Below are 26,439 nucleotides of genomic sequence, written 5' to 3'. Positions count from 1 at the left end.
CCTTCCCTCTCTCTCTCTCCCTTCCCTCTCTCTCTCTCTCTCTTTCCCCATCTCTCTCTTTCCCCCACCTCCCCACTCTCTCTCCACCCTGTGCCGCTAATGAACAAACTTTTCACGTTGTTGCTCCCTCTTGCCCCACTCCGCCCCCCCCCCCACCACCCCCTCCCAGCAAGCTGGAGAAACAGAAGGAGAGGGAACGAAAGAAAGAGGAGAAGAGGAAGATTGCCAGTCTATCCTTCACCCTGGACGATGATGAGGAGGAGGAGGACGAAGAGGAAGAGGAGGAGGAACCCGGAGAGGAGTCTAAAAGCGAGGACGAGGACCTGATGCTAGGTTAGAAAGACGGTGGAGGCTTTTGGGCTCCATCGGCTCCCCCTGTGTCTCTCCTGTTTCCATCACGGTCCCAAGGGGCAGAGTGGCCCAGTGTCTCTCACTCTCCCCACTGAGCCCGTAGATTGTGGGTTTGAGCCCTGTGCTCACACCCTCCCCCCCCCCCCCACCCCCCCCCCCGCCCCCAACACCCCCCCCCCCCCCTCCCCAGGGTCAGTCTTGCGCTCGTTGGGACAAACACTAGAATGCCAAATTTCAGACGGTCGCAACAATTGATACTACACGGGAGAAAAGGGTGCCGATTGGTTGGAATGTCGGACTCTGATTGGCTGAGGCATCACCGTGGAGAAGGCGGTGGCGCGCTATATGAAATTGGCCGACCGAGTCAAACAGCGCGTCCCCTTGGTTGCCTGTAACGGACGCAGTACAGGCCGCACTGGACCCAGCCCGCGCTCGCAGAACCCAAAGCTGTGAGATGCGCTCCCCCTACCTCCCATTGGACAGCACTTGCTGAGCAATGCTGAGTGCGCTAACAGCGACGCAATTTAAGATAATCGGTCCAGCTCGCGACATGGCTCGCTTACGCTTGCTCATACACCGGGACCCATCCTCTGCAAACAAAAGGAATATGTTCAGGCCTTGTGCTGTTCCCTTCCCCCCTCCCCCCCCATTGCTTTCTCCATGGCAACGCCTCAGCCAATCAGAGCCAACTTTCCAACCAGTCAGCACCCTTTTCTCCTGCAGTATAAATTGTTGTGAAAGTTTGAAATTTGATATTCTTGGATTTGTCCTGATGAGTGAGAGGTGGCAACTACCAGGCACCTTTTAACATCGTCAATCATCCCAAAAAGCATTACAAAAAGCATTCAGTCATAGAATGGCACGCCCAGAAGGAGGCCGTTTGGCCTCTCAAGCCTGTGCTAGCTCTTTCAAAGGGCGGTCCAGTTACTCCCACTCTCTCGTGTACTTATCCAATTCCCTTTTGAATGCCGCGGTTGAACCTGCCTCCACCACCCTCTCAGGCAGCGCATTCCAGATCCTAGCGTTCTCCTCACGTCACCACTGCTCCCTTTGATAATCACCTTAAATCGGTGTCCCTCTGGTTATCGACTCTTCTGCTCCCGGAAACAGTTCCTCTTCACATGCTCGATCGAAACCCCTCATGATTTGGAATGCCTCGATTAAATCTCCCCTTGATCTTCTCTGCTCTAACGAGAACAATCTCAGCTTCTCCCGTCTCTCCGCGTTAACTGAAGTCGCTCATCCCTGGACTCATTCCAGTAAACCTCCGCCGCACCCTCTCCAGTACCTACATGTCATTTGCAAAGTGCAGTGCTCAAAACTGGGCACCATACTCCAGGTAGTTTTTTTTGCGTTTATTTGTTTGCAGGATGTGGGTGTCACTGGCTAGGCCAACGTTAATTGCCCCTCCCTAATTGCCCCTTGAGAAAGTAGTGGTGAGCCGCCTTCTTGAGCCGCTGCAGTCCCCATGTGGTTAGGTACACCCACCGTGCTGTTAGGGAGGGGGTTCCAGGATTTTGACCCAGCGATAGTGAAGGAACGGCCGATATATTACCAAGTCGGGATGGTGTGTGGGGCTGGGAGTGGAACTTGCAGGTGGTGGTGTTCCCCATGTGTCTGCTGCCCTTGTCCTTCTAGGTGGTAGAGGTGGTGGGTTTGGGCGGCGCTGTCGAAGGAGCCTTGGCAAGTTGCTGCAGTGCATCTTGTAGATGGTACACACACTGCTGCCCCTGTGCGTCGGTGGTGGAGGGGGTGAATATTTAAGGTGGTTTTATAAAGGTTTAGCAATAACTTCCTTGCTGTTGTTCTCTCTTTACAAAGCCCAGGATCCCGCATGCTCTATTAATTGCTTTGATAATCTGCCACCTTCAGCGATTTGTGCGCAGATGCCCCAGATCTCTCTCGCGCCCCCTTTAAAATGTTTCCTCTAGCCATTAATGTCTGCCCTCGTTCTTCCCACCAAAATGTAACCACCTCCACACTTCCGTGTGCATCTTGTACCCCAGTCGCGCACTCCTGGCCCCTCAACCCCTGTTTCTCAATCTCCGCCTCCCACCGTGCCTTTCAAACCCTTCGTCTGTGCACCTACGTTCGATTTCACCGCCCAGAAGCAGGCCATTCGGCCCCTCTGGTGTTTCCTGCCCCTCCCCCCCCACACCCAGCCTCCTCCCACCCTCCCTACTCCATCCTCCCCCTGCCCCACCCGCCCGGGCCCCCCCCCCCCCCCCCAATCCCCCGTATCCTTCTATTCCTCTCTCCCCTCGTGTGTCTATCCAACTCCTTAAACACATCGACACGATTCACCTCCACCCCCCTCCCTGTGGGAGCGAGTTCCACATTCTCCCCGCTCTCTGGGTAAAGACCTTTCTCCTGAATTCCCCCCTCCCCCCTCGATCGGCTTTATTAGCGAAGGGCGGGGGGGGGGTGCGGAACTCTGCTTTGCTCTGGGCCTGGTTCCCGCCGTGCTGTCCCTTCCCTCGATTCCTTCTGTTTCTCTCCGGTCCCCTCGTCTCCTGAGCTTTCTGTCTTTCTTTTTCCGTTTCCAGACATCATTCCCATCAAGAAGCGGAAACTGGGCAAAAATCCGGACGTGGACACCAGCTTCCTCCCGGACCGGGAGCGGGAGGTAATCCAGGGCCACTGCGTTCAATCTCGGCCGCCGGCGGGCGCCCCGAATGTCGAGGCCTCGGGGCCCCGGTTACACCGGCCTTTCCTTCCGACGTGGGCACAAAGGAGCAAGGAGCTAGCGCCCTCCCCAGCAGCCTCTCGTCGCCCCCCCCCTCCCCCCATCCCGCCACCCAACACCCCCGCCGGGAACGTCCCAGAGCACCTCGCAGCCGTTAACAACTTATCCCAAAAGTTGGGGGGTCACCACTGTCAGAGGGTCAGCGCTGAGGTAGTGCCGCACTGTTGGAGCGTCAGTGCTGAAGGAGCGCCGCGCTGTGGGAGGGTCAGCGCTGAGGGAGCGCCGCACTGTCGGAGCGTCAGTGCTGAAGGAGTGCCGCGCTGTGGGAGGGTCAGCGCTGAGGGAGCGCCGCACTGTCGGAGGGTCAGTGCCGAGGGAGCGCCGCACTGTCGGAGGGTCAGTGCCGAGGGAGCGCCGCACTGTCGGAGGGTCAGCGCTGAGGGAGTGCCGCACTGTGGGAGGGTCAGTGCTGAGGGAGCGCCGCACTGTCGGAGGGTCAGTGCTGAGGGAGTGCCGCACTGTGGGAGGGTCAGTGCTGAGGGAGCGCCACACTGTGGGAGGGTCAGTGCTGAGGGAGCGCCACACTGTGGGAGGGTCAGTGCTGAGGGAGTGCCGCACTGTCGGAGGGTCAGTACTAAGGGAGTGCCGCGCTGTCGGAGGGTCAGTGCTGAGGGAGTGCCGCACTGTCGGAGGGTCAGTGCTGAGGGAGCGCCGCACTGTCGGAGGGTCAGTTCTGAGGGAGCGCCGCACTGTCGGAGGGTCAGTGCTGAGGGAGTGCCGCACTGTCGGAGGGTCAGTGCTGAGGGTGCGCCGCACTGTCGGAGGGTCAGTACTGAGGGAGCCCCGCACTGTCGGACGGTCAGCGCTGAGGTAGTGCCGCACTGTCGGAGGGTCAGCACTGAGGGAGCGCCGCACTGTCGGAGGGTCAGTGCTGAGGGAGCGCCGCACTGTCAGAGGGTCAGTGCTGAGGGAGCGCCGCACTGTCGGAGGGTCAGCACTGAGGGAGCGCTGCACTGTCGGAGGGTCAGCACTGAGGGAGCGCCACACCGTCGGAGCGTCAGCACTGAGGGAGCGCCGCACTGTCGGAGGGTCAGCACTGAGGGAGCGCCGCACTGTCGGAGGGTCAGCACTGAGGGAGCGCTGCACCGTCGGAGTGTCAGCACTGAGGGAGTGCCGCACCGTTGGAGCGTCAGTGCTGAGGGAGCGCTGCAGTGCCGGTGTGTTGGTTGGGTGCTCAGTAGTTCTCTCTCTAGCCCTGACAAAGGGCAGAGCTGAGGTACAGAGCAGCACTGAATGACGTGAACAAACCCAAGGGGTCGAGTGGCCCTCATCTGTGCCTCTGGGGAGGTGACGGCCAGGTCATTCAGCATTGGTGCCGTATTGAATGAACATCCTGCAATTTATCTCACGGCTCTTCTCAGCACATGTTGCCTCCAGTGGGGCATCCTGTCCTCTTGTGTGGTGGTCGTACGCCCCACCGATCGGCCGAGTGAATCAAACAACATGTTCATAATAGGCAGCGTACAGATTGTACTCAACCAGCCCGTGCTCTCGAAAGTCCAAACAAAACATCTGCTGTTAGATGTTTCTCTGGGATTGGGGTAGCACTTACTGAACTATCCTGAGTGAGCTAATAGCTACACTCACCTCAGCCGAGCGGGTAATGTGGCTCATTTATATGTGCTCGAGGTGGTGTACATACCCACATACACAGGGAGACACCCTCTGTAAACAAAAGGAGTATGTTCAAGCCCTGCACCCTCCTTTTGAATCACCTGGCCACTCAGGGAGCCGATAGATAGCTCCCCCGCTGCTTTCCCCACGGCAACACCTGGGCCAATCGGAATCGACTCGCCAGCCAATCAGCACCCTCTCCTTTCCCAGTGGAAATTGCTGTGAGTGTTTGAAATTCAGTACTCCTGTATTTGTCCTTGTGTGACCTCCCTCTGCAGCAGCATGTCTCTCTCTCTCTTCCCTACAGTGTTCAAGCTCCGAGCTACCCAGCAATTAGCTGTCCGAATATCTTATTATTTTTATTTCTGTTTGGCAAATCCTATATTTTTGGATCTTTCGAGATCCTCCTTTCAGCTGCGTGGGAGAACATTCCGGAGCTGGCGCCCTGCTCTGGGAGGCCGGTGGCTGCTCTCAGGGGTCCCCGGTGCAGCTTGCGGTGTGAACTGTGAGAGTTGGCGGGGTTAAACAGAGGCCCTTTTGGCTGTGTGTGTGCCGGGAGGGTGGTGGGGGGGGTGGGGGCGGTGGGGGCGGTGGGGCAGGGGACACGCTCCCGATTCAGCCCCTCAAGGGAGGGGGGTTCTCGGCCACTCCCAGGTCATTTCTGAGGGTTCGGCTGCTTCCCCCATCTCTGTATCCTGTAGTGGAAATAGTGCAAGGCAGGATCATGCTGCCCTCTGGGTTGCCCCATGTCTCGGCGACCCCCCAGTCTCGCCCCCTCCCCCACGGCTCGTGCCATCCACGACTCTGTGTTTTGGATTTTTACCCGGTGGGTTAGTCGGGGTGCCTGGTGTCACTGTTGAACGCAGGCGAAACCCACTCGCAGGACCTCCCATCCATCTGGAAAGCATCCCGGAGCTGGCAGATGTTCAGCAGATGTGTGCAGAGGCCGGGGAGCCGGCTGCCGACTGCGCTCTCTTAAATCAAGCACCCCCGTCTCTAATTACGTTACACGGCCACCAGAATTTGTGTCTGGTCGGGGGCGAGCACTGTCTGCACCAGTTGGAATTGGAGAACTCTGCAAGTACGTAGGACCCGACGCCATAAAAGTTTAACGCTGAGCAGCGTGCTGTCCAGTTCGTTCTCTCATCCTCCTGAATCATCCAGGTAAATGCGCCGTCCCCGACGCTGTCTCTTTATGCCCGAGATCGGACCACGAGTCTCAGGCCAGACGTGATGACCTCTCACCTGATAGGCAAGTTTTGTGAGGCAGGCTTCCTGAGCCTGACCAGGCCCTTTATTCCCAAGTCCCCACCACAGCCTCCATCCACGCTCACCTGCAGTGCCTAGAATGTCTCATATTTCTACAGCAGTCAGCGATAGGTCAGCTGCTTTCGCTCTCTCACCTCTCAGTCAGCAGGCCGTGGGCTCGGATCCCCCCGAGGATTCAGGACCCACTAACCCCCTCCCTGGATTCAGTCCTGAGGGAGCGCCGCACTGTGGGAGGGTCAGTGCTGAGGGAGCGCCGCACTGTCAGAGGGTCAGTGCTGAGGGAGAGCCGCACTGTCGGAGGGTCAGTGCTGAGGGAGCGCCGCACTGTCGGAGGGTCAGTGCTGAGGGAGCGCCGCACTGTCCGAGGGACAGCGCTGAGGGAGCGCCGCACTGTCAGAGGGTCAGCGCTGAGGGAGCGCCGCACTGTCAGAGGGTCAGCGCTGAGGGAGCGCCGCACTGTCAGAGGGTCAGCGCTGAGGGAGCGCCGCACTGTCAGAGGGTCAGCGCTGAGGGAGCGCCACACTGTCAGAGGGTCAGCGCTGAGGGAGCGCCGCACTGTCAGAGGGTCAGCGCTGAGGGAGCGCCGCACTGTCAGAGGGTCAGCGCTGAGGGAGCGCCGCACTGTCGGAGGGTCAGTGCTGAGGGAGAGCCGCACTGTCAGAGGGTCAGCGCTGAGGGAGCGCCGCACTGTCGGCATGTCAGTGCTTAGGGAGCGCCGCACTGTCGGAGGGTCAGTGCTGAGGGAGTGCCGCACTGTCGGAGGGTCAGTGCTGAGGGAGTGCCGCACTGTCGGAGGGTCAGTGCTGAGGGAGCGCCGCACTGTCGGAGGGTCAGTGCTGAGGGAGCGCCGCACTGTCGGAGGGTCAGTGCTGAGGGAGTGCCGCACTGTCGGAGGGTCAGTGCTGAGGGAGTGCCGCACTGTGGGAGGGTCAGTGCTGAGGGAGCGCCGCACTGTCGGAGGGTCAGCGCTGAGGGAGCGCCGCGCTGTCGGAGGGTCAGTGCTGAGGGAGCGCTCCACTGTCGGAGGGTCAGTACTGAGGGAGAGCCACACTGTCGGAGGGTCAGCGCTGAGGGAGCGCCGCACTGTCGGCGTGTCAGTGCTGAGGGAGAGCCGCACTGTCAGAGGGTCAGCGCTGAGGGAGCGCCGCACTGTCAGAGGGTCAGTGCTGAGGGAGCACCGCACTGTCAGAGGGTCAGTGCTGAGGGAGCACCGCACTGTCAGAGGTGCCAACCTTCAGGTTGAGATATGAAACCCAAGACCCCTGTCTACCCTCCCAGGTAGGCGTAAAAATCCCACGTCTACTATCGGAAGAATAGTGGGTGGGGGATTTCTCCCCAATGTCCTGGAGCTAATATTTATCCTTCAACCAACATCCCTTAAAAAAAAAGCAGGATGTGCTGGACATTCATCACATCGCAATCTGTGGGAGCTTGCTGTGCGCAAAATGGCTGCCGCGGTCCATTGCACTGAAAAAAAGCCCTGCATTTCTCCAGCACCTTTCACTGCCTTGAGTGCCTCTGGCCAGGAGAGTTTTCCTTCTTGAAACTCTGGGTCACTCTAGTTATGTACGGAACATGCTCTTACTCCTGTCACGAGAATGTAATAGTTTTCGTGATATTTATCCTGATTTATTGTAAAGGTCGGTCAATAGCGGGGTTTGGATTACTTTCCCTGAGTGTATGTGTGTGAGGGATTTAATCGAATTGGGGGACAGCTGGGTTGGAGCCTTTGAGTGAAAAAGAGAAGCCGGGTTTGAAATGCTAAATGTGTAAACATGGCTGAGGGTTTAGCAAGGGAGGTGTGAGGAATATTTGCATGTTTAGATAAACCAGAGTAGTTTGAATTTCAAAGAGATGATGGGATGTTACACCTAGTCATTAGGAAGCGAAGCCAAACAGTGTGTTTATTTTTCCCAATGGCTACCGTTAGTCTGAGTACTGTGAAAGGTTTATATTACGAGAAAAGTAAAGTTGCAAAGACACTTTGGAACAATGTAATTTACATCGAAAAGGGAGAAACGTGTGTAAGGGAGGTGAGTTGTGTGTAAGGAGGAAGGCATTCTAAGATCTAACACAAGAGTGAAAAGCCTCCAGCCTCTGTGCATCCAGTTGCTGTCTACAGGAACCGAGGCTGAGAAAGCTCACTGTGAATATCACTGTCCAGGGAGTTGTGCCTGGGTGTGTTGAAAGCTATTTTGTTTTACCATCGCCTTAACAGAAGTGTTACTGGGAGCTAGATTAATTAGGCAGTTCAGGAGCTATTATAGTGGTAATTTGTAGACCTACGTACGTGCTTAAGACCTTTTCTTCCGTTAATAAATGTTTAATTTAGTTTTGTAAAAACCTCTAAGACTCGGTGGTCTTATTACTACCGAAATACTTAGATCAGCGAACACCGGGTGGGGGGGGGGGTGCGGCGGTTGTGATGGGGGAACGGGACTCGGTGCAAGTTGGACCGAAATCAAATACGAATTGATAAACGGTTGCGTCAGCCGTTTCAAGTTGCCCTCCGGGATTTGAGCAGGCCGGCGTTTACTGTCCGCTGCGCCATAACACTCCAGTGTCGGCCGTGGGACGCTGTAGGTTCTCCCCTCCAGCGGCGGGTTAATGACCGCAGCGCGCCTGGGCTAAGTCCTTCGCTTCCCTGGCCTTGTCTCTCCAGGAAGAAGAGAACCGCCTTCGCGAGGAGCTGCGACAGGAGTGGGCTAACAAGCAAGAGAAGATTAAAAGTAAGACAGGACTCGCGAAGCCTCGTGTGGGCGATCCCTGAGCCCGGCGGCGAACGGGACAGGTCCCAACCCCAACCGCCCGCAGCGCAGTCGCGTGATAAGCCTCCGACCCCACGCTGTCTCCCTTGGCGACCTTCGACGCCGCCCCTCGCCCCTCACCCCGTCGGTTGTCGAGAGCCTCCAGGCGGCCAGCGGTTCTTGACGCGCTCCAGCCCGATCCCACGTGCACAACACTTGGTCCGAAAGTCTGCTACCGCAGTTGTCCCAACTCGCACCGAGTCCCGTTTTCCCCCTCATCACACCACCCCCCCCGCCCCCCCACCCTCCCCACCCAGTGTTCGCTGATCTACGCTGTCTTCTGGTCTGGCAATAACACACACTCTGGGGGACCCCCCTGTAAATACTGACACACTCCCCCGGGGATCCTCCTGTAAATACTGACACACTCCCCCGGGGACCCCCCTGTAAATACTGACACACTCCCCCGGGGACCCCCCTGTAAATACTGACACGCTCCCCCGGGGATCCCCCTGTAAATACTGACACACTCCCCCGGGGATCCCCCTGTAAATACTGACACACTCCCCCGGGGACCCCCCTGTAAATACTGACACACTCCCCCGGGGATCCCCCTGTAAATACTGACACACTCCCCCGGGGATCCCCCTGTAAATACTGACACACTCCCCCGGGGACCCCCTGTAAATACTGACACACTCCCCCGGGGACCCCCTGTAAATACTGACACACTCCCCGGGAACACCCTGTAAATACTGACACACTCCCCGAGGACCCCCTGTAAATACACACTCCCCGGGGACCACCCTGTAAATACTGACACACTCCCTGGAGACCACCAGTTGACATCTGAGAGACAGCTGATGGAACCCAAAGGAAACTCTGTTTTTAATTTGCTGGATTTTTTTCCGAGGGAAAACAGCGGTAATAAATACCTCCAAGCCACAAACGCGGAACTCTCAGAACACACAAGAGCCCCTGTCCTGTGGTCCGGTTTCTAAAATAAAAAAAACAGTTGACTGCCGGTGGGGTGTGGGTTCCTGTCAATGGTGAGGGGTAACCAGATATGGAGGCTACTGTCACTGCATTGGCAAAGTCTGTTCCGTGTGTGTGCGCGTGTATGTGCATGTGTATGTGAGTGTGTGTGAGAGAGGGTGTGTGTGTGAGAGAGGGTGTGTGTGTGAGAGAGGGTGTGTGTGTGAGAGAGGGTGTGTGTGTGAGAGAGGGTGTGTGAGTGTGGGTGTGTGTGTGAGTGTGGGTGTGTGTGAGTGTGTGTGTGTATGTGAGTGTGTGTGTGTGTGAGAGAGAGAGTGTGTGTGTGTGTGTGTGTGTGTGTGAGAGAGAGAGTGTGTGTGTGTGTGTGTGTGAGAGGGAGTGTGTGTGTGTGTGAGTGTGTGTGAGAGGGAGTGTGTGTGTGTGTGAGAGGGAGTGTGTGTGTGTATGTGAGTGTGTGTGTGTGTATGAGAGGGAGTGTGTGTGTGTGTGTGTGTGTGAGAGAGGGAGTGTGTGTGTGTGTGAGAGAGGGAGTGTTTGTGTGTGTGTGAGAGGGAGTGTGTGTGTGAGAGGGAGTGTGTGTGTGTATGTGAGTGTGTGTGTGTGTGTATGAGAGGGAGTGTGTGTGTGTGTGTGTGAGAGAGGGAGTGTGTGTGTGTGTGAGAGGGAGTGTGTGTGTATGAGAGGGAGTGTGTGTGTGTGTGTGTGTGTGTGTGAGAGGGAGTGTGTGTGTATGAGAGGGAGTGTGTGTGTGTGAGAGGGAGTGAGTGTGTGTGTGAGAGGGAGTGAGTGTGTGTGTGAGAGGGAGTGAGTGTGTGTGTGAGAGGGAGTGAGTGTGTGTGTGAGAGGGAGTGAGTGTGTGTGTGAGAGGGAGTGTGTGTGTGTGTGAGAGAGGGAGTGTGTGTGTGTGTGTGTGAGAGGGAGTGTGTGTGTGTGAGAGGGAGTGTGTGTGTGTATGTGAGTGTGTGTGTGTGTATGAGAGGGAGTGTGTGTGTGTGTGTGTGTGTGTGTGTGTGAGAGAGGGAGTGTGTGTGTGTGTGTGTGAGAGGGAGTGTGTGTGTATGTGAGTGTGTGTGTGTGTATGAGAGGGAGTGTGTGTGTGTGTGAGTGTGTGTGAGAGAGGGAGTGGTGTGGTGTGTGAGAGAGTGAGTGTGTGTGTGAGAGAGGGAGTGTGTGTGTGAGAGAGGGAGTGTGTGTGTGTGAGAGGGAGTGTGTGTGTGTGAGAGGGAGTGTGTGTGTGTGTGAGAGGGAGTGTGTGTGTGTGTGAGAGAGGGAGTGTGTGTGTGAGAGAGGGAGTGTGTGTGTGAGAGAGGGAGTGTGTGTGTGTGAGAGGGAGTGTGTGTGTGTGAGAGGGAGTGTGTGTGTGTGTGAGAGGGAGTGTGTGTGTGTGTGAGAGGGAGTGTGAATGTGTGTGTGTGTGTGTATGTGTGTGTGTGTTTGAGAGGAAGTGTGTGTGTGTGTGTGAGTGTGAGTATGTATATGTGTGTGTGTGTGTGAGAGGAAGTGTGAGTGTGTGTGTGTATGTGTGTGTGTGTGTATGTGAGTGTGTGTGTATGTGAGTGTGTGTGTATGTGAGTGTGAAGTGTGTGTGTATGTGTGTATGTGAGTGTGAAGTGTGTGTGTATGTGTGTATGTGAGTGTGAAGTGTGTGTGTATGTGTGTATGTGAGTGTGAAGTGTGTGTGTATGTGTGTGTGTGTGTATGTGAGTGTGAAGTGTGTGTGTATGTGAGTGTGAAGTGTGTGTGTATGTGTGTGTGTGAGAGAGAGTGTGAGAGTGTGTGTGTATGTGTTGTGTGTCAGAACCCATCTCCAGCAGGACACAAACCGTCATTATCTCTGGCCAAGGCTTAGGTTAAAAATAGCTCCTAATTGCCCTGCTCGGCGGTGGTGGGGTGGAAAGTGGGTGCAGCCAGCCATTAAATTGCAGGTTTCACCCCTCTCCGGACCTGCCGGGTGAGAGCATTAATCCGCACGTTTTGGGATCAGTCTGTGGGATGACAAAGTGCCACTGGGTGGTGGGTGGGGGAGTTGGGGGGTTAGCGGTGTGCGGCCAGGTGCCCAGTCCCTTTCTATTGGCCGCTTTCTTTTATCTTTCTCGTCGTGCTTTGGGGCTTTCTCTTGCCTGACCTCGGCACTCCAGACCGAGCAATCTAGTGCTTTTTATAACCTCGGCTGCTCACCCACGCCAGCAGGGTGCTGAGTTGTGGCTTCCTCCCAGCCCACTTAAAATGCCCCGAGCACTTAACTGTGCGGCTCGTTCCACTTGATGCCGCTCCTTTTATTGTTGAGACACTCTCTTTTTGACCCAAGGAGCATCGGTTCCTGTCGGGTCCACTAAAGGAGATGTGGGAGACTTCCCGGAAGTTTCCATTGTGTCAGTACTGGCCCAGTCAGACACAGGAAATCCCCCTCTACACTGTCCCCATCAAATGTTCCCAGGACAGATTACACAACCAGGTTAGATACAGAGTAAAGCCCCCACTATACTGTCCCCATCAAAAACTCCCAGGACAGGTACAGCACGGGGTTAGATACAGAGTAAAGCTCCCTCTACACTGTCCCCATCAAACACTCCCAGGACAGGTACAGCACGGGGTTAGATACAGAGTAAATCTCCCTCTACACCGTCCCTATCAAACACTCCCAGGACAGGTACAGCACGGGGTTAGATACAGAGTAAATCTCCCTCTACACCGTCCCTATCAAACACTCCCAGGACAGGTACAGCACGAGGTTAGATACAGAGTAAATCTCCCTCTACACCGTCCCCATCAAACATTCCCAGGACAGGTACAGCACGAGGTTAGATACAGAGTAAATCTCCCTCTACACCGTCCCCATCAAACATTCCCAGGACAGGTACAGCACGGGGTTAGATACAGAGTAAATCTCCCTCTACACTGTCCCCATCAAACACTCCCAGGACAGGTACAGCACGGGGTGAAGCTATGTTATTTGTTGGGTAATTGGTGGTCATTCTGAATTTCAGGTGAGGAGATTGAAATCACCTTCAGTTACTGGGATGGCTCAGGACATCGGCGAACTGTGAAGGTGAGAAATGTCATCTCGTCCTACCTCCTGCTGCTCCCTCTCACATATGTGAGCCCCCTCTCTCTCAGGCTCCTCTTCCTCATCCTGGGATGCATACTCTGACTTTCATTCATATCTTTTTGTCTTTGTCTGTCTGTCTGTCTCTCTCTCTCTCGCGCTCAGTTTCTTGCGTTCAGTGTCTCTCTCGCACTCGGCCTCTCTCTCTTCGCATTCCCTCTCTCTATCGCACTCCTTCCCGCTCTCGCTCTGGCTTTCCCTCCTGCTCCCGCACTCGCGCTCCCTCCCGCTCTCCCTCCCGCTCTCACTCCCGCTCTCCCTCCCGCTCTCCCTCCCGCGATCCCTCCCGCTCTCTCCCGCTCTCACTCCCACTCTCACTCCCGCGCTCCCTCCCGCTCTCACTGCCGCGCTCCCTCCCGCGCTCCCTCCCGCTCTCCCTCCCGCTCTCCCTCCCGCTCTCCCTCCCGCTCTCACTCCCGCTCTCCCTCCCGCTCTCACTCCCGCGCTCCCTCCCGCGCTCCCTCTCGCGCTCCCTCCCGCTCTCACTCCCGCTCTCACTCCCGCTGTCACTCCCGCTCTCACTCCCGCACTCCCTCCCGCTCTCACTCCCGCGCTCCCTCCCGCACTTTGTCCCGCTCTCACTCCCGCTCTCACTCCCGCTCTCACTCCCGCTCTCACTCCCGCGCTCCCTCCCGCTCTCCCTCCCGCTCTCCCTCCCGCTCTCACTCCCGCACTCCCTCCCGCTCTCACTCCCGCGCTCCCTCCCGCACTTTGTCCCGCTCTCACTCCCGCTCTCACTCCCGCTCTCACTCCCGCGCTCCCTCCCGCTCTCCCTCCCGCTCTCCCTCCCGCGCTCCCACCCACGCTCCCCCCGCGCTCCCTCCCGCTCTCCCTCCCGCGCTCCCTCCCGCGCTCCCTCCCGCGCTCCCTCCCGCTCTCACTCCCGCTCTCACTCCCGCGCTCCCTCCCGTTCTCCCTCCTGCTCTCACTCCCGGGCTCCCTCCCGCTCTCACTTCCGCGCTCCCTCCCGCACTCTGTCCCGCTCTCACTCCCGCTCTCACTCCCGCGCTCCCTCCCGTTCTCCCTCCTGCTCTCACTCCCGGGCTCCCTCCCGCTCTCACTCCCGCTCTCACTCCCGCGCTCCCTCCCGCTCTCACTCCCGCTCTCACTCCCGCTCTCACTCCCGCGCTCCCTCCCGCTCTCACTCCCGCTCTCACTCCCACGCTCCCTCCCGCGCTCCCTCCCGCTCTCACTCCCGCGCTCCATCCCGCTCTCACGCCCGCGCTCCCTCCCGTTCTCCCTCCCGTTCTCACTCCCGCTCTCGCTCCCGCGCTCCCTCCCGCGCTCCCTCCCGCTCTCCCTCCCGCTCTCCCTCCCGCTCTCCCTCCCGCGCTCCCTCCCGCTCTCACTCCCGCGCTCCCTCCCGCTCTCACTCCCGCTCTCACTCCCGCGCTCCCTCCCGCGCTCCCTCCCGCTCTCCCTCCCGCTCTCCCTCCCGCTCTCCCTCCCGCGCTCCCTCCCGCTCTCCCTCCCGCTCTCCCTCCCGCTCTCTCTCCCGCTCTCCCTCCCGCGCTCCCTCCCGCGCTCCCTCCCGCGCTCCCTCCCGCACTCTGTCCCTCTCCCACTCCCGCGCTCCCTCCCGCTCTCACTCCCGCGCTCCCTCCCGCTCTCACTCCCGCGCTCCCTCCCGCTCTCACTCCCGCGCTCCCTCCCGCTCTCACTCCCGCGCTCCCTCCCGCTCTTACTCCCGCGCTCCCTCCCGCACTCCGTCCCTCTCCCACTCCCGCGCTCCCTCCCGCTCTCACTCTCGCGCTCCCTCCCGCTCTCACTCTCGCGCTCCCTCCCGCTCTCACTCCCGCGCTCCCTCCCGCTCTCACTCCCGCACTCTGTCCCGCTCTCACTCCCGCGCTCCCTCCCGCTCTCACTCCCGCGCTCCCTCCCGCTCTCACTCGCGCGCTCCCTCCCGCTCTCACTCGCGCGCTCCCTCCCGCTCTCACTCGCGCGCTCCCTCCCGCTCTCACTCGCGCGCTCCCTCCCGCTCTCACTCCCGCGCTCCCTCCCGCTCTCACTCCCGCGCTCCCTCCTGCTCTCACTCCCGCGCTCCCTCCCGCACTCCGTCCCTCTCCCACTTCCGCACTCCGTCCCTCTCCCACTCCCGCGCTCCCTCCCACTCTCACTCCCGCGCTCCCTCCCGCTCTCACTCCCGCGCTCCCTCCCGCTCTCACTCCCGCGCTCCCTCCCGCTCTCACTCCCGCGCTCCCTCCCGCTCTCCCTCCCGCTCTCCCTCCCGCTCTCACTCCCGCTCTCCCTCCCGCGCTCCCTCCCGCGCTCCCTCCCGCGCTCCCTCCCGCTCTCCCTCCCGCACTCCCTCCCGCTCTCCCTCCCGCTCTCCCTCCCGCTCTCCCTCCCGCGCTCCCTCCTGCTTTTGCCCCTGCTGTCTCTCCCGCACTCCCACCCGCTCTCGCCCCCATACTTCAGTGCTCTGTTGCTCTCTCCCATCTCTTTCCATCTTCCAGGAATCACCTTGGAAAATATTAGATAGTTAACATCAATCAACAGCTGCCATTGAGGTCAGAGTGTTGGGTGGGGAAATGAAACAGGGAACCCTGAAAGCCCAGCGTTTATTGCCAATCCCTAATTGCCCCCTTGAGAAGGTGGGGGTGGAGCCACCTTCTTGAGCCGCTGCAGTCCCCACGTGGTGTAGGTACACCACCGCGCTGTTAGGGAGGGAGTTCCAGGATTTTGACCCAGCGACGGTAAAGGAACGGCCGATATTATCCCAAGTCGGGATGGTGAGGGGCTCGGAGGGGAACTTGCAGTTGGTGGTGTTCCCCATGTGTCTGCTGCCCTTGTCCTTCTAGGTGGTAGAGGTGGTGGGTTTGGGCGGTGCTGTCGAAGGAGCCTTGGCGAGTTGCTGCAGTGCATCTTGTAGATGGTACACACACTGCTGCCCCTGGGCGTCGGTGGTGGGGGGAGTGAATGTTTGTGAATGGGGAGCCGATCAAGCAGGGGCTGCTTTGTCCTGGACGGTGTCGAGCTTCTTGAGTGTTGTGGGAGCCGCACTCACCCAGGCAAGTGGGGAGTATCCCATCACACTCCTGACTTGGTTTGATGTGGGGAGGGGGGAGGGAGGAGTTGATGGTTCTCTGATGACTTTGCATCATCTCCAGCGGCAGCTGTGATCTCTCCATCCTTCTAATCCCCTCCAGATGAAGAAAGGGAATACGATCCAACAGTTCCTCCAGAAAGGCCTCGAGATCCTGCGGAAAGATTTCAGCGAATTAAGGTATCCTGGATTTCGGGGCAGTGTGCGATGCAGGAGTCCAGATGACGTATTGCACGTGAACAAACCCATAACCCATGCAGCCAGATCCCTGGACTTCACTTTCCAGAGAGCTGGAACTGAAAAGCAGACAAGCTACGTTAAACTTGTGTATTGCATCTTGGGTAGACCACACTCGGAATACCGTGCACGGTTCCAGAGTCCGTATCCCACTCGGAATATTGTGCACAGTTCCAGTCTCCGTATCCCACTCGGAATACTGTGCACAGTTCCAGTCTCCGTATCCCACTCGGAATACCGTGCACAGTTCCGGTCTCGGTATCCCACTTGGAATACTGTGCACATTTCCAGTCTCCGTATCCCACTCGGAATACTGTGCACAGTTCCAGTCTCCGTATCCCACTCGGAATACCGTGCACAGTTCCGGTCTCTGTATCCCATTCGGAATACCGTGCACAGTTCCAGTCTCCATATCCCACTGGGAATACCGCGCACAGTTCCGGTCTCCATATCCCACTGGGAATACCGTGCACAGTTCCGGTCTTGATATCCCACTGGGAATACTGTGCGCAGTTCCAGTCCCTGTATCCCACTCGGAATACTATGCACAGTTCCGGTCTGGGTATCCCACTTGGAGTACTGTGCACAGTTTCAGTCTCCGTATCCCACTTGGAATACCGTGCACAGTTCCGGTCTCAGTATCCCACTTGGAATACCGTGCACAGTTTCAGTCTTCGTATCCCACTTGGAATACTGTGCACAGTTCTGGTCTCCCTATCCCACTCGGAATACCGCGCACAGTTCCGGTCTGGGTATCCCACTTGGAATACTGTGCGCAGTTTCAATCTCCGTATCCCACTTGGAATACCGTGCACAGTTCCGGTCTCCGTATCCCACTTGGAATACCACGCACAGTTCCGGTCTTCCTATCCCACTGTGCACGGTTCCGGCTCTATTACAAAAAAAGAATATAGAGACACTGGGAAAGATTGAAGAAAGAGTTAAGTAAGATGAGGAGGAGGCCATTCAGCCCCCTGAATCCTGTCTCACAGAAACAGGAGGAAGCCATTCAGTCCCCCTCCAGCATGGTGCAGAGAGCAGGAGGAGGTCATTCAGCCCCCTGAAGCCTGTCTTACAGAAACAGGAAGAGGCCATTCAGCCCCCTGAAGCCTGTCTCACAGAAACAGGAGGAGGCCATTCAGCCCCCTGAAGCCTGTCTCACAGAAACAGGAGGAAGCCATTCAGTCCCCCTCCAGCATGGTGCAGAGAGCAGGAAGAGGTCATTCAGCCCCCTGAAGCCTGTCTTACAGAAACAGGAAGAGGCCATTCAGCCCCCTGAAGCCTGTCTCACAGCAACAGGAGGAGGCCATTCAGCCCCCTGAAGCCTGAATCACAGAAACAGGAAAAGGCCATTCAGCCCCCTGAAGCCTGTCTCACAGAAACAGGAGGAGGCCATTCAGCCCCCTGAAGCCTGTCTCACAGAAACAGGAAGAGGCCATTCAGCCCCCTGAAGCCTGTCTCACAGAAACAGGAGGAGGCCATTCAACCCCCTGAAGCCTGTCTCACAGAAACAGGAAGAGGCCATTCAGCCCCCTGAAGCCTGTCTCACAGAAACAGGAAGAGGCCATTCAGCCCCCTGAAGCCTGTCTCACAGAAACAGGAGGAGGCCATTCAGCCCCCTGAAGCCTGTCTCACAGAAACAGGAAGAGGCCATTCAGCCCCCTGAAGCCTGTCTCACAGAAACAGGAGGAGGCCATTCAACCCCCTGAAGCCTGTCTCACAGAAACAGGAAGAGGCCATTCAGCCCCCTGAAGCCTGTCTCACAGAAACAGGAAGAGGCCATTCAGCCCCCTGAAGCCTGTCTCACAGAAACAGGAGGAGGCCATTCAGCCCCCCTGAAGCCTGTCTCACAGGAACAGGAAGAGGCCATTCAGCCCCCTGAAGCCTGTCTCACAGAAACAGGAAGAGGCCATTCAGCCCCCTGAAGCCTGTCTCACAGAAACAGGAGGAGGCCATTCAGCCCCCTGAAGCCTGTCTCACAGGAACAGGAAGAGGCCATTCAGCCCCCTGAAGCCTGTCTCACAGGAACAGGAGGAGGCCATTCAGCCCCCTGAAGCCTGTCACACAGGAACAGGAGGAGGCTATTCAACCCCTCTTGTAGTGGGGGGAGACCTGAACTAGGGGGGCCATCAATATAAGACAGTCACTAATAAATACAATTGGCGGGGGGGATTTCAGGAGAAACTTCTTTATCCCGGGAGTGGGGAGAGTGTGGAACTCGCTCCCACAGGGAGGGGGGTGGAGGTGAATCGTGTCGATGTGTTTAAGGAGCTGGATAAACACACGAGGGGAGAGAGGAATAGAAGGATACGGGGGATGGGGGGGGGAGATGGAGTGGGGGGGTGTGGGAGGAGGAGGCTGGTGTGGTGGGCAGGAAACACCGGCACGGAGCAGAGGGGCCGAATGGCCTGTTACTGGGGCTGTAAAGTTGATGTAAAATCTGTACCAGATGTCTTTGGTTTCCGGGCTGGAAAGCCAGTTCTCTATAAAATGTTGCCCACGTTCTTTCTGCAGATCTGCTGGAGTTGAACAACTGATGTACATCAAAGAGGATCTAATCATTCCACATGTAGGTGTTGTAAGGGGAGGTTCATTACTGCTCTGTCAGTAATGACCAACAGATTGTGTAAACTCAAAGTCTGTCTGAAACTCTCCCCCTCACTCCCCACACCCTTTAATATCCCACCCAGTCTAATCCCACTCTCCCCCTCACTCCCCGCACACTTTAATATCCCACCCAGTCTAATCCCACTCTCCCCCTCACTCCCCGCACCCTTTAATATCCCACCCAGTCTAATCCCACTCTCAACCTCACTCCCCACACCCTTTAATATCCCACCCAGTCTAATCCCACTCTCCCCCTCACTCCCCGCACCCTTTAATATCCCACCCAGTCTAATCCCACTCTCCCCCTCACTCCCCGCACCCTTTAATATCCCACCCAGTCTAATCCCACTCTCCCCCTCACTCCCCGCACCCTTTAATATCCCACCCAGTCTAATCCCACTCTCCACCTCACTCCCCGCACCCTTTAATATCCCACCCAGTCTAATCCCACTCTCCCCCTCACTCCCCGCACCCTTTAATATCCCACCCAGTCTAATCCCACTCTCCACCTCACTCCCCGCACCCTTTAATATCCCACCCAGTCTAATCCCACTCTCCCCCTCACTCCCCGCACCCTTTAATATCCCACCCAGTCTAATCCCACTCTCCACCTCACTCCCCGCACCCTTTAATATCCCACCCAGTCTAATCCCACTCTCCCCCTCACTCCCCGCACCCTTTAATATCCCACCCAGTCTAATCCCACTCTCCACCTCACTCCCCGCACCCTTTAATATCCCACCCAGTCTAATCCCACTCTCCCCCTCACTCCCCGCACCCTTTAATATCCCACCCAGTCTAATCCCACTCTCCACCTCACTCCCCGCACCCTTTAATATCCCACCCAGTCTAAGCCACACCTCCTTCCCCCCACCCTTTAAAATTTCACTCAGTCTGAGCCCACCCGCCTGTTCTTTCAGGGGGCTTGTACAGGCACAACGGGCTGAACTCCCTCCTGCTTTGTGGAGTAAATTTGAATGATTGGGCGGAAGTTTGCGGAGGAGACAATCCCCTTTCTGAGTACTGTTTGTCCAGCCTCCCCTTCAATGCTGCTATGTCGATCTCACATTCGTGACCCCGGTATACCATGGCATCAACAGCCATCGGGCCAGCCTCCTTAACCGTCTGCTAGTTAGACCCTGTGTTAACCTGCACCCCCACCTCCCCATCCTAGTTAGACCCTGTGTTAACCTGCACCCCCACCTCCCCGTCCTAGTTAGACCCTGTGTTAACCTGCACCCCCACCTCCCCATCCCAGTTAGACCCTGAGTTAACCTGCACCCCCACCTCCCCATCCCAGTTAAACCCTGAGTTAACCTGCACCCCCACCTCCCCATCCTAGTTAGACCCTGTGTTAACCTGCACCCCCACCTCCCCATCCTAGTTAGACCCTGTGTTAACCTGCACTCCCACCGTCCACATCTTAGTTAGACCCTGTGTTAACCTGCACCCCCACCTCCCCGTCCTAGTTAGACCCTGTGTTACCTGCACCCCCACCTCCCCGTCCTAGTTAGACCCTGTGTTAACCTGCACCCCCACCTCCCCATCCTAGTTAGACCCTGTGTTAACCTGCACCCCCACCTCCCCGTCCTAGTTAGACCCTGTGTTAACCTGCACCCCCACCTCCCCATCCTAGTTAGACCCTGTGTTAACCTGCACCCCCACCTCCCTGTCCTAGTTAGACCCTGTGTTAACCTGCACCCCCACCTCCCCATCCTAGTTAGACCCTGTGTTAACCTGCACCCCCACCTCCCCGTCCTAGTTAGACCCTGTGTTAACCTGCACCCCCTCCTCCCCGTCCTAGTTAGACCCTGTGTTAACCTGCACCCCCACCTCCCCGTCCTAGTTAGACCCTGTGTTAACCTGCACCCCCACCTCCCCATCCTAGTTAGACCCTGTGTTAACCTGCACTCCCACCGTCCACATCCTAGTTAGACCCTGTGTTAACCTGCACCCCCACCTCCCCGTCCTAGTTAGACCCTTTGTTAACCTGCACCCCCACCTCCCCATCCTAGTTAGACCCTGTGTTAACCTGCACCCCCACCTCCCCATCCTAGTTAGACCCTGTGTTAACCTGCACCCCCTCCTCCCCATCCTAGTTAGACCCTGTGTTAACCTGCACCCCCACCTCCCCGTCCTAGTTAGACCCTGTGTTAACCTGCACCCCCACCTCCCCATCCTAGTTAGACCCTGTGTTAACCTGCACTCCCACCGTCCACATCCTAGTTAGACCCTGTGTTAACCTGCACCCCCACCTCCCCGTCCTAGTTAGACCCTGTGTTAACCTGCACTCCCACCGTCCACATCCTAGTTAGACCCTGTGTTAACCTGCACCCCCACCTCCCCGTCCTATTAGACCCTGTGTTAACCTGCACCTCCACCTCCCCATCCTAGTTAGATCCTGTGTTAACCTGCACCCCCACCTCCCTGTCCTAGTTAGACCCTGTGTTAACCTGCACCCCTACCTCCCCGTCCTAGTTAGACCCTGTGTTAACCTGCACCCCCACCTCCCCATCCTAATTAGACCCTGTGTTAACCTGCACCCCCACCTCCCCGTCCTAGTTACACCCTGTGTTAACCTGCACCGCACCCCCCACCACAACCTGCCTTCCAAGCTCGCACCCCCTCCCCCACCCCCGCTGCATTGCTCTGATATGTCACGTTCGCCCTGCACACTCGATTCACAGGGCACGAGCCGGTTTAAAGTTCAGCGTTGGCCGTTTCCATCTGCTGCCTGCGTTGTGTGGCTGGGCTGTGCGTGTCTGACAGCAGAACGAACAGTGGGATGCCTTCACTCCCACAGCCTCGCAGGATCGTAGTGGGGCGGCGGGGGGGGCTTGGGGGGGTGGTCCTCTGCCCTGTAGCGTGTTGTGTGTGCGGGAGAGTGGGTGAGGGGTGGGTGGGGGAAGATGCCGCCTCCCCTGTGAATTTGAACACCGCCTCAGTGAATTTTTTTATCCCTCCCCCCACTTCTCTCCCACAGCACCACACCTTCTATGATTTCATCGTGACGAAGGCCAGAGGGAAGAGTGGTGAGTCCTGCGCTTCTGACGATCGCGCGCGTTTCCTCTCTCTTCCCCCCACCCTCCCAACCCAGCTCCTCCTTCCCCAGCCCAGATCCCTGCGATATTTTTCCTCCCCCCAACCAATATTTAACCTATTCCCTTTTGAAGGTTACGATTGAATCCGCTTCCACCAACCCTGTCCCTTTCCCAGAACCACTTTATCCAACGCGGGGTCGCTGTGGGGTTGGGGGGGTGGGGGGGTCGGAGGTCGGAGGTCGTCCCGACAGGCGGCGAGCGCTCTCGGCCAGTTGCAACCCAGCACGGGGACACCAGTCCCGCCACAGGTCGCCCACCAGCACGCTAACCGCCGGCGGACACTTTGCCATCGCCAAGTGCAGCCGAGCACCGGAACACCGGCACCGACGCGGGGAATAGCGTGCCAACCCCGCACAGACGGACACCCGAGGCCGGGGAGGGGGGGAGTGTATGGAACCCGGGTCCCTGGAGCTGCGAGGCAGCGGCGCCAACCATGGTGCTGCTCCGCCCTATCGGGCGCTGCCCTCCAAATTCTAACCGCTCACTGCCTGGATCCTTCCTCGCATCGGCTCTGCTATTTTTGCCAACCGCCTTAAACCCCTGGTTCTTGCCCCTCCCGGCCCTGAAGGTCGTGCGGGGTTACGGGCAGGTGGCCGGAGATTGGCACCGGGGTGAACGGCTCGGCAGAAAGGACGGGCTGAATGGCCGCCTCCTGCGCTGTGACCGTTCCGAGCCCTCCCTGCTTTTGAGCGCCTCTATCCAATCAAATCTCGCCCCCCCCCCCACCACCTTGTCCTTCTCTGCTCCGTCCCCGGCTTGTCCGGTCTCTCGGAGTGACCTGAAGTCCCCCTCGTCCCCGGGAACCCGTTCTGGTAAATCTCCCTCCGCACCCTCCCCCGGGGACCCTCGACACCCTCCCGGAAGAGCGAGGCACAGAGTCGGGGCACAATACCACAGCCAAGGCCCTTCCAGTCTTTTGTAAAGGTTCAGTGTGACCATCTCACTTCCCTCTCTTTTGAGGCAGGTACAGCGAAGGTTCACCCGACTGGTCCCCGGGATGAGGGTGGGGGGGGTGGGGAGGGGAGTTTGTCCTACGACGAGAGGCTGAGTGAATCGGGCCGATGTTCTCTGGAGTTTAGCGGAACGAGAGGCAATCGCGTTGAGACGGACGAGATTCTGAAGGGGTTTGACAGGGTGGGCGCGGAGAGATTGTTTCCCCTGCTCGGGGTTGGGGGGGGGAATCTAAAACACTAGAGGGGGGGCACAGTCTCAGGATAAGGGGGCCGATCACTCGGGAATGAGGTGTTCACTCGAAGGGTTGGGAATCTTTGGGATTCTCTCCCCCCCACCAGAGGGTTGCGGACGCTCCATCGTTGAAGACATTCGAGGCCGGGACAGACGGAGTTTTGGTCTCTCTCCGGGAATCGAGGGATACGGGGAGCGGGCGGGGAAGTGGGAGCTGAAGCCCAAGGTGGGCCGTGATGGGATTGAACGGTCGACGGGCCGAATGGTCCACTCCTGCTCCTATCCCTTGTCAATCTCAAGCTCATTTGCTACCAGACCCCCGGCCCGGTACCTCTGAAGCAGCCCCCCCCCAGGCTGAAGATCGCAGGGGACTGTCCCTCTCGCAGCATCGATGACAATTCAGGGGCAGTTCTTCATCAACCCTGAAGCAGCACCTTGGGGAAGCCCTGAGGCATCCCAGCTGACAGCAACCGGAAAGACAGATGAGGCAAACGATAGAGAAGGGAGACAGAGAGGGAAAGAGACAGAGAGAGGGAAAAAGAGAAAAAGAAATGCGAGCTTGTTTCTTCTTTTATTCCTCTCCTTTTCCTCTCCCTTTTTCCACTCCCACCTTCTCTCTCTATCTCAGTCCCTCTCCCTTTTTCTCTCTCTGTTTCTCAATCTCTCTTTCCCTCTCTTCCTCCTATCTCTCTCTCTCTCTCGTCCTCACTTCCCCCTCTCCCTCTCTCACATCCCCCCTCTCTCTCTCTTTCCCTCTCTCTCCCCCTCTCTCTTCCCCTCCTCTCTCTTCCCCCCTCTCTCTTCCCCCCCTCTCTCTTCCCCCCTCTCTCTTCCCCCCTCTCTCTTCCCCCCTCTCTCTTCCCCCTCTCTCTTCCCCCCTCTCTCTGCCCCCTCTCTCTTTGCCCCCTCTCTCTTCCCCCCTCTCTCTTCCCCCTCTCTCTTCCCCCCTCTCTCTTCCCCCCCTCTCTCTTCCCCCCTCTCTCTTCCCCCCTCTCTCTTCCCCCCTCTCTCTTCCCCCCTCTCTCTTCCCCCCTCTCTCTTCCCCCCTCTCTCTGCCCCCTCTCTCTTTGCCCCCTCTCTCTTCCCCCCTCTCTCTTCCCCCCTCTCTCTTCCCCCCTCTCTCTTCCCCCCTCTCTCTTCCCCCCTCTCTCTGCCCCCTCTCTCTCTGCCCCCTCTCTCTTTGCCCCCTCTCTCTTCCCCCCCTCTCTCTTCCCCCCCTCTCTCTTCCCCCCCTCTCTCTTCCCCCCTCTCTCTTCCCCCCTCTCTCTTCCCCCCTCTCTCTTCCCCCCCTCTCTCTTCCCCCCTCTCTCTTCCCCCCTCTCTCTTCCCCCCTCTCTCTTCCCCCCTCTCTCTTCCCCCTCTCTCTTCCCCCCTCTCTCTTCCCCCCTCTCTCTTCCCCCCTCTCTCTTCACCCCTCTCCCTTCCCCCCTCACTCTTTCCCCCCTCTCTCTTTCTCCCCCCTCTCTTTCTCCCCCCTCTCTTTCTCCCCCCTCTCTTTCTCCCCCTCTCTTTCTCCCCCCTCTCTTTCTCCCCCTCTCTTTCTCCCCCCTCTCTTTCTTCCCCCTCTCTCTTCCCCCCTCTCTCTTCCCCCCTCTCTCTTTCCCCCCTCTCTCTTTCTCCCCCCTCTCTCTCTCCCCCCTCTCTTTCTCCCCCCTCTCTTTCTCCCCCTCTCTTTCTCCCCCTCTCTTTCTCCCCCCTCTCTTTCTCTCTCCCCCCTCTCTTCTCCCCCCTCTCTCTCGTCCCCCTCTCTCGTCCCCCCTCTCTATTTCCCCCTCTCTCTTTCCCCCCTCTCTTTCCCCCTCTCTCACTTTCCCCCTCTCTCTTTCCCCCCTCTCTCTTTCCCCCCTCTCTCTTTCCCCCCTCTCTCTTCCCCCCTCTATCTTCCCCCCTCTCTCTTCCCCCTCTCTCTTCCCCCCCTCTCTCTTCCCCCCCTCTCTCTTTCCCCCCTCTCTCTTTCCCCCCTCTCTCTTTCCCCCCTCTCTCTTTCCCCCCTCTCTCTTTCCCCCCTCTCTCTTTCTCCCCCCTCTCTTTCTCCACCCTCTCTTTCTCCCCCCTCTCTTTCTCCCCCCACTCTTTCTCCCCCTCTCTTTCTCCCCCCTCTCTTTCTCCCCCTCTCTTTCTCCCCCCTCTCTTTCTCCCCCTCTCTCTTTCTCCCCCTCTCTCTTTCTCCCCCTCTCTCTTTCCCCCTCTCTCTTTCCCCCTCTCTCTTTTCCCCCCCTCTCGTTCCCCCTCACATTTTCCCTCTCTCCCTTTCTCCCTCTGTCTCACATTCCTGCTCTCTTTCACTTTCCCCCTCTCTCTTTCCCCGTCTCTCTCACTTCCTCCCTCCCACTTTCCTCCTTTCTCTGACTTTCCCCATTCTCTCTCTTTTTCCCTCTCTTTCCCTCTCTCTCTCTCTTTCCTTCTCTCTCTCTTTCCCCCTTTCTCTCTTTCCCCTTTCTCTCTTTCCCCCTTTCTCTCTTTCCCCCTCTCTCTCTTTCCCCCTCTCTCTCTTTCCCCCTCTCTCTCTTCCCCCTCTCTCTCTTTCCCCCTTCTCTCTCTTTCCCCCCTCTCTCTCTTTCCCCCCCTCTCTCATTCCCCCCTCTCTCTCTTTCCCCCCTCTCTCTCTTTCCCCCCTCTCTCCATCTCTCACTTTTCCTCTCATTCTCTTTTCCTCTTTCACACTCTTTTCCTCCCTCTCGCTCTCTTTCCCTCTCTTTAACTCTCTCTGTCACTCGCTTTTCCCCTTTCTCTCACTCCCTTTTTCTCCTTCTCACTCTCTTCCTCTCTCTCACTCTGTTTCCCTCTCGCTCTCCTTTGCTCTCACTCTTTTCCTCTCTCACCCTCTTTTTTCCTCCCTCTCACTCTCTTTCACCCTCACTCTCCTTTCCTCTCTCTCACTCCCTTTTTCTCTCTTTCTCACTCTTTCTCTCACTCTTTTTCCCCTCTCTCTCACTCTCATTCTCTTCCTCTCCCTCTTTTGCATCCTCTCATCGCCTTTCCCTCTCTGTTTCTCTCTCTCTCTGTTTCTCTCTCTCTCACTCTTTCTGTTCTCTCTTTCACTCTCTTTTCCGCTCTCTCGCTTCTTTTTCCCCTCTCACTCTCTTTCACATTCTCCCTCACTCTTTCCATCTCTCTCTCACTCCCTTTTCCTCTCTCTCACTTTATCTTTTCCTTCACCTCTGTTACTTCCACTACCCCTCTCAATTTCCTTCTCTCTTTCTCCATCTCTTCTCACTTTCTCTCGTGTTCTCTTATCCCACTCTTTCTCATCTCTCACTCCCACTCTCTCTCTCTCTCTCTCCTTCTCCCTCTCTCTCTCCCTCTCCCTCCATCCCTCCCTCTCCCTTTTCTCCCTCACTCACTCTCCTTCCCTCCCTCCCTATCTCTCTCCCTCTCCCTCCATCCCTTCCTCTCCCTCATTCCTTCCTTCACTCTCCCTCCCTCAGTCTCTC

General features: G+C 57.6%; 1 protein-coding gene across 1 annotated transcript in view; it reads left to right on the top strand.

The window, feature by feature from the left end:
* The window catches only part of fam50a (family with sequence similarity 50 member A), a 99,853-nt gene that overhangs the window by 64,680 nt on the left and 8,734 nt on the right, over positions 1 to 26,439 (top strand). Inside the window, exons 4-10 of the mRNA XM_041181388.1 lie at positions 170 to 333; positions 2,898 to 2,977; positions 8,643 to 8,709; positions 12,711 to 12,772; positions 15,979 to 16,055; positions 18,627 to 18,681; positions 21,703 to 21,751. Coding sequence (XP_041037322.1) covers positions 170 to 333; positions 2,898 to 2,977; positions 8,643 to 8,709; positions 12,711 to 12,772; positions 15,979 to 16,055; positions 18,627 to 18,681; positions 21,703 to 21,751 — 554 coding nt within the window. The remainder of the gene's footprint in view (positions 1 to 169; positions 334 to 2,897; positions 2,978 to 8,642; positions 8,710 to 12,710; positions 12,773 to 15,978; positions 16,056 to 18,626; positions 18,682 to 21,702; positions 21,752 to 26,439) is intronic.

Source organism: Carcharodon carcharias (assembly GCF_017639515.1).
Source record: "Carcharodon carcharias isolate sCarCar2 chromosome 35 unlocalized genomic scaffold, sCarCar2.pri SUPER_35_unloc_13, whole genome shotgun sequence".
Classification (NCBI taxonomy): domain Eukaryota; kingdom Metazoa; phylum Chordata; class Chondrichthyes; order Lamniformes; family Lamnidae; genus Carcharodon; species Carcharodon carcharias.
The sequence above is the reverse complement of the archived record's forward strand: the minus strand, read 5'-3'. Positions and strand labels throughout refer to the sequence as shown.